The 7,917-nt window shown below is 32.6% G+C and overlaps 1 protein-coding gene across 1 annotated transcript; it reads right to left on the reverse strand.

Annotated features, from left to right (window-relative positions):
• Nucleotides 1-1,623: 1,623 nt before the first annotated feature.
• Nucleotides 1,624-6,793, reverse strand: LOC106310038 (GABA transporter 1). Its single transcript, XM_013747231.1, has 6 exons — nt 6,669-6,793; nt 6,285-6,515; nt 2,806-3,090; nt 2,570-2,700; nt 2,260-2,499; nt 1,624-2,058 (listed from the first exon to the last, which is right to left on the reverse strand). Exons 1-6 carry the CDS (start codon nt 6,751-6,753, stop codon nt 1,678-1,680), a joined length of 1,353 nt encoding a protein of 450 aa, XP_013602685.1. The 5' UTR covers nt 6,754-6,793; the 3' UTR covers nt 1,624-1,677.
• Between the last annotated feature and the right edge of the window lie 1,124 nt (nt 6,794-7,917).

Below are 7,917 nucleotides of genomic sequence, written 5' to 3' on the forward strand. Positions count from 1 at the left end.
AAATGTTATTAGTAACTAATAAAAACATTAGATTTTTATTAAGTATAATTATGGAAAACAACAGTATACTACTAAATATGTTTCCAAACAATACAAATTTTAATTTTGTGTTCAAGGATTATAAAATATTAGATCATACTTTTTTATAATTTTTTATTAATCTTCTGTTAATTTATTTGGTGAATCAAATAATTGATTAAAACATAATTATGAAAAACTGAAAATAAGTCTAACTATTTTTAGCAAGTTTAGATACTGCAAAATAATTTCAATTATATAAAATTAATTAAATTAAAGAATTATTTATTTATGTCAAAAATATATATCACACAATTAATTAAATAATTTACAGATATTTATTAAAAAAAATCATAACGAACCCGATTGAAGTAATTGAAAAACAAATTTCTATTTGAGGTGGTAGTAGATTCAAAAATTTTAATTGATTTTGAAAGTATTCAATTGAAAACATAAATAATAGATTTTGAAGTATTTAAAATGATTCTTGATGATGATTTTAGTGCATTTCTCTAATTATTTCATTTTAGATTTTAAAGAAATATAATTAAATTTGATAGAACCAATTCTTTTAAATTTCATGAGCTTTTTGACTCTTTATATAAATTGCACAAAGAAAGAACAAACTTTTTACTGATAAAAATAATAATCATTTTCATACTTCAAGATTCAATACTTTTATTCACACAAACACTAGATATTTTTCCAAGTCATTCAAACACATAAGATTAGATTAAAAACAATCAATAACATCTTGTTAAGCCAAGCTATTTTATTCCATTATAATTTATTTTTTCATTAAATTCTTTTCAAATACAGTTACCATGAAATCTACTAAAATTGAATAACAAAAATATTTAATAGAATTAGAAAATTAGTTAATTGAATAACACTAGTATCTAAAATATTTTAGAAGAATGATTTCAAATACATAATCTAATAACGCAAGAATGTAAAAAAAATTGATGAAATACATAATTGAATAACAAAAGAATTTAATGGAAACTTCAATTCTCTCAAATTCAGTTGAACTCCTAGCAGGTTTAGATATTACAAAATAATTTTATTTAATATGAGATTCATTAAACTAAAGAATTATTTTATTAATATCAAAAATATTTATCACACAATTTATCAAACAATTTCAAAGATTTTATCAATAATTCATAACAAAATAGGTTGAAAGAATTGAAAACAAAATTAAATAACATACTAGATTATATAATTTCATATTTAATATAAATACAAAATAATATAACAATATAGTTTTCAAATAGACTAAAATGAAAAATGTTAAACATATTGATTTTATAAATTACATTTTGTTAAAAAAATATTCTCGTGCTTTTTATTAGATAGAGTTCGGTAATACTCATCACATAACTGTAAATAACACTCTATATAATTTATTTGAAATTATTTACATTTGGAAAGGAAACAATTTGTTTGGTTCGGGTTGTTTAATTACAAATGTTGAAGCCTACTTTTATGTGCTGTATGTGTCCATTCTACATGAAAGAATGAAATATTAACTTGCTAAGCATGGATATATATTATCAAAATTTGATTTCTCAATTTTCCTTTTCAATTGTATTACCTTCAGTATAAAAAAATGGTTTATACTTTTAACAACAACAATCTCACTTTGCTTTGCATGTTTTATACATCCGCAAAGAGTTTATACGTTTTGGCATCAAGAACAATCTGCCTAACTGCCGCGACCATAGCAATCACTCCTAAACAAGAAAACAGTACGGCGATTATAGTGTTGATCCAAAAGATAAAGCTTTTCTTAGATGGCTTGAACGTGAAGTTGAAAAACACAACGGGCAGAACAAAGTCTAGAGGTATGAAACCAAATGCACCTAGCAACGAGTTTACATCTCCAAAAAATGGAAGCATTGCCGCAAAGATTGTAGCAACCACGACGAAGAGAGAACGGGCGGCTAGTCGAGGTATGACATTGCGGATAGAGAACTCTTTCTTTGTTGGATCGCCAAGTGCACTTTCCAAAATATCGTTTATAGGTTGTAAATACACCTGCATAAAAGTGAAATGATTAACGTTAGTCAAAGCCGGTTTTGGGCACAGCAAGACCCCCAAAATTTACAATACATAAATTGGATAGTCTTTAAATTATCGATTTTTAATTAAAGATTAACGTAAAATTATTTGTTGCCCTTCTAAATTTTAGATTCTACTCTGACGTTAATGTGTAATGACATGTAATATACACTTTACCACGGCAACGGCCGAGAGCTGCAGGACGGTGAAGAGGTTGATGAGAAAAATGAACCATGTAGGAACTAAGTAATGGTTTGTCTCAGGATTCAAAAAGTTGGTGAATATGAGTCCATTGGCTTTATTACCAAACGCCCAGTATCCTGAGATGGCTACGGTGAAGAATGTCACTATCACTACTGTGTAACACATACACAATCCTTTAAACATTTTTCCTTTTACTGGTGCCGCCAATGTTGCCTGCATTGCATAATGAAAACATTAATTCAATATCAAATTATATGTGATAAGATTAAATCATATATCAAACCTGAATTTCTGGTATAATGCCGTTGCCGTATGTAGTGGCAATAATAGCCATAGCATTAAAGATCCCAAACACTTTGGTTTCCTTGTCACCAACTATTGCATAGTCTTTCTCCGGTCCATTTGATTTATTTCCTGATATTTAAAAGAAATGTTTGTGATTTAATCCACAATTTTGACCTGGTTAAAACAATCTATACATTTGTATTTAAGATTTAAAGAGTAAGAGGTTTGGTATACCAATAATGATGGATGCAGCAGCGGCTAAAGCACTGTAGAGAAGGCATAGGACGAGGGAGAAGAAGTTGATGTGACGTAGAGAATGAAAAGATGGGATTTGTGCCAAAACCAGGAGCAAGCCTCCAAAAAGAATCACAAACTCAAAGAGTTTCATTTCACCGTTTGGCTCCATTATCAGATAAATTGCCTTAAGGCACTGGCCTCCCAAGAGGGTATTGGCGATAACCACACCATAGCAGACCGCCATTTGTATTGGTCCCACGTAGTACGTTCCCCATTTTGGCCCTTTACGTTGCATATCATCAAGTTGTTAAGAGGAAACCAAACTTATCGTAAAACAAAGCAAAATTTGAATTTAGCATAATACGTGTTAAAGCTTCTTAGTTGTAAACTGCTTGTTACATCTGAATGTACAAAATAAAAATGGAAGGTATATGATCTAGGTCCAGCTTTATGTTAGATTTGCCAGGAATCCAATTTATCAATTATTCTAACTGTTAAAGCAGATCTATACTTGATCCTCCTTTGCTTATATAAGATAAGATTGTATTATGTCACACACAGGGTTATTTTTTGACGCACACAAATAATTTGTTAGTTGAAAGCTGACCAAATTTCAGTATCAGAATTTAAAGCATTTCTACCTCTTAGATTTATAATAGACCTCAATCAAAAATATGAGATTCTATTTAAAAAAAAAAAAAGTTCTCTCTGAGCATTTTACACTATCTCTCCTCTTTTACTAATCTTATTATTAGTCATGATTCATGAGAAGATTTTATAGACAACTCTAAGGGCATGATTAACCCGGTATCTTAACCGGGGTTCTTATACCACCTCCATTGGTGGTTCCAAGGAGAGGTTCTAAAGTGAAAAAGCAAAAAAAAATAAATCAAAAATGCTAAAATCAGAGAGAACCGCTACCTAATTAAGAGGAAGTAGAGTTGTTAAAAACCCCATATGTGTCACTTTATTATTAGCTTTTCTTTTTTTTGCATTCTCTCTCTTCCTCTTCGTTGTCTCTTCGTCTTCGTTGTCTCTTCGTCTTCGTTCTTTGTTTTTTTTGGTTCTGAGAAATCGATGGGGACAACAAATCGAGTGGGGATCGTTTTCGGTGGTGTAGATGGAACGTGGTTGCTATCAAGGAGATCGCCATGGAGATCGCGATGTCGGGATTTTTTATCTCGAGGAAGATCAATCACCCCAACATCATCCGCTTCATCGACATGATCGAGGTTCGTCTTATTTTTCTCTTCTTGACATGATTGAAGATGTTGTTAGCTCGTATAAAGCTCCCATCTTTCTTGGACCAGCTTCACCACAACAGGTTTGGCTCTCAATGCTCTGTTTTCTCTCTTATGACCTTTGGCTCCTTTGCTTTCTGAGACAATTAGTGTTTGATTCTAATAAATAGGAATTTGACATTTAGAACCTCCATCTCCATGTAATGACGATGTTGGTCAACTTGTTGCATGCATAAGCTTTGTTCTTTTCTGTTTCACTTAACCAATTGATAAGAAAAAAAATTGTTTTTGGGTTCTTTCTAGATTTGGCTCTGTTCTTGGTTATGAGCTCACCTATTTTGTATCATCTTATACACAGAAGCTTATGATGCACTTGATCCAACTGGAAACATCACCATAAAATGGGATATCTTTAGCTGGACTGCTGATGGCTATGTGGTAACAAATATTTATAACTTCATCCTTCAATACCACTTATCATATAATCAAATTCTTGTGTTCATAGTTTCCATACTAACCAACTCATAATATTTTCTTCTATCTTCAGGCTGTTGTATCAATCTTCAATTTTCAACAATACCGTCACATTCAAGCCCCGGGTTGGCAACTAGGATGGAGTTGGTATAAAAAGGAAGTGATATGGAGTATGGTTGGTGCACAAGCCACAGAACAAGGAGATTGTTCTAAGTTCAAAGGCAACATACCTCATTGCTGCAAGAAAACCCCCACCGTTGTTGACTTGTTACCGGGAACTCCATACAACCAACAGATATCAAACTGTTGTCGAGGCGGTGTGATTAGCTCCTGGGCACAAGACCCCGCAACAGCCGTGGGAAGAACAACCTCCAACCGCTCTTGCAATGTACACAGCATATGTGTCCCATCAGAGTTCATTGGCATGTGAAAACTAACTACAAAGAGTACTGGCGTGTGAAGGTCACAATCACAAACTTCAACTACAATATGAATTACTTGCAGTGGAATTTGATTGTTCAGCATCCCAACTTCGACAATATCACTCAGCTTTTCAGCTTTACACTCCCACAATGTTAGATTCAGATCTTGTACGCTTTGAGCTGGTCATTAAGGTATATATGCTCAAAAACACTTTTCACCCTGACCTGGATTTTGATTCTAGTGTCCTAGTGTTTGTCTAGTTTTTGTGTCAAATTCTATAGGAAGTTTTACTTTGTTTTTTTCATGTTTGTTTAAAAATTTTAATTATAAATTTGTATTTCTATTTTTAATATGTTCTATGTCATATTTGTTTTAATTTTATGAAATCCAATAATTTATAAGTTTTGTTAAATTTAAATTTAATAATTCAACTTTAAAAATATATATATATATTTAAGAACCTCAAAGAGGTTCTCCCATTGGACCATGAAAAATTTAATTGAACTAACAAGGGTTCTAAACTTTTCAAATCACAAAATTAATTACTAATTTATTCATTAGAGCCCATAAGAGTCTCTGACCAATGGACTTGCTCTTATAACTCATGATTTGATATTTTTTTTTACATTTTTTGGTTAAGAGACAACTTTTATACCTCTTATTTAAGAAACAGTCAGGAAACATATTGCATGTCAGCCGAAAAACATCAACCAATACTGAGATTTAAGTAATTCCAAGTTGCATTCCCACCCAATATTCAAACTTTTATAATCCACATACATTACCTTACTTTATGATGTGGATTAAACATTTATTTTTTGGTCAGAAGTGGATGAAAGAAAAGTTGCAAAAAAAAAAAAAAGTGGATGAAAGAAATCATTATTTTTTTTGGGTCAAAGGTGAATGAAAATGAAATGATTGAAGTGGTGTGTCATGTGGAAGTTCATATAGACACGTATGTCGGTCTATAGCTGCATATCAATTTCAAATTAAACTCTCAAAGTATAAACTTTAATGCAGCTTTTATCCATTTGAGCTAGAATTCTATAGTATTCTTTCTGTTCCTTAATATTACATATTCTAGGAAAAAAATTTGTTTTAAAAAGATCCATTTTTTACATTTTCAAGACATGTTTTATTAACTAATTGTAAATTTCAAAAAACTTAATTGCATTTACTGAATTGTTATTGGCTTAAAATTATGAAACAAAGATAAACACAAAAAAATATGTAAATTTAATGTGTTTTATTAAAATGTGTGAAAAATCTAGAATATGTAACATTAAAAAACAGAGGGAGTATAAAGCAGTTAACATGAACGGTGAAAGTATTTTTTACCGAGGATGTGGTGTGCCATGTCCCGGAACCGAAGGTAGCGGTGGCCGAGTGAAGCATGGTGTTGGAGAGTAAGGGAGAGGAGCGTGTATGAGTAAAACGTGACGGCTGCTCCCCCCACCAAACACGATAGTCCCGCGGCCCATCCCAAGAACTTGAAAGCATACGGTAAACTCAATAAGGGAGGCGCCACTATCGACGTCGTCAAGTGGAAACCGCAGTGCCACCATGTGCCTAGTTCCCATCAACATTCATTATCCTCAGTGATATATATTATATTTTTGTCAAGAAAATATACTAAATCTGAAACAATCAATATATTACATGTTTTGATTCTCATTTTGAAACGATATACATAACCGGTGCGGATCTATATATAAAACGTACCTTTGGATTTAAGGACGAAGAGGGCACCAGCATCAACTTCTTCACCTGTTTTTCTTCCATCTCCTGAACGCTCTCCTTCGCCCATTTTTTTTATTGTTCTTTCTCTTCACTCGATCAAGTAATTAATTAGCTTACTCGGTCTCTTTCATACTACTTCCGTTCCCGAAAGTAAGATGTTTTAGGTTTTTTTCTTGTTCCACAAAGATAGATTTTCTATATTGTTAAGGTACTTTTTTATATTTTTGAGGAACATTAATTGAGAATATTTGAATTGATTAAATTTCATTAGTGGAAAGTTATTGGAAAGTGTATAATAAAGTAAAAAATAAATTAAATTATAAATATTTATTAAATTCTTAATAAGCGTGCGCACTGTATAAAATCTAACTTTCAGGAGGAACAGAGAGAGTATCATTTTTTAGTCAACGACGTTCTATCATATCGCTTTATAATATGAAGTCTTTTGTTTTGTAAAAATATTAATTTTTAATATAAAGTTTTTTTTTTTTGCTAACTTTAATATAAAGTTGGTTGTACAGTTCAAGGAAAAAGATAATTTGGAACACTTCATGCGCAGAATTTTTGGAACACTTCACTGACGTGGCATATTACAGGTTAAGGGTCACACATGCATGTGGCAAAAGCTAAATTGTGGGAGCAACAAGAAAACCAAGATTAGTAAGACAGCGAACTGATAAAAATGTTAAGAATGGTTTAGCCAAAGAATCAGAAGAAGAATATTTTGTTTGTTTTTCGAATCTGTTTATTCACTTAAATTAAGGTTGCTACGTGCTTCCTATTCAAGTAACAATAAATCATCGCCATATACTGCACATAAAGATTTTTATTTTAAAACTAAGTCTGCTATCTTACTTTTCTCTCTCTAAAACTCTCTCCACAAGAAAACCAGATCTCGTTTTTTGTTTGATGGCCGGTGGCCCTCTCACCGCCGGTCACCCCCTTGTTTCTTCTTGCGCAGGTTCCCGCCTCACACGCTCCACTCTCTTCTCCAAGTAGATCCGATATGCGTTTTGCTCTGTATCTCCACCGGTGTTGACCTCTGGCGGACCTAAAATTGAACACACGGGTGTCTGTGTTTCCTCTGGAGCAAAAGCGAGGTATCTTCTTTGGTATAAGGTGGAGGGTTCCGGACAGGGTACGTTCTACGGTGGGTGAAGACAGATCTGTGTAGATCTGGTTCTTGGAGCCGACGGAGACAGTCTGGGAGCGTCGCTGCCTCCTCCTTGTT

Source organism: Brassica oleracea, chromosome C8 (genome assembly GCF_000695525.1).
Source record: "Brassica oleracea var. oleracea cultivar TO1000 chromosome C8, BOL, whole genome shotgun sequence".
NCBI classification, from domain to species: domain Eukaryota; kingdom Viridiplantae; phylum Streptophyta; class Magnoliopsida; order Brassicales; family Brassicaceae; genus Brassica; species Brassica oleracea.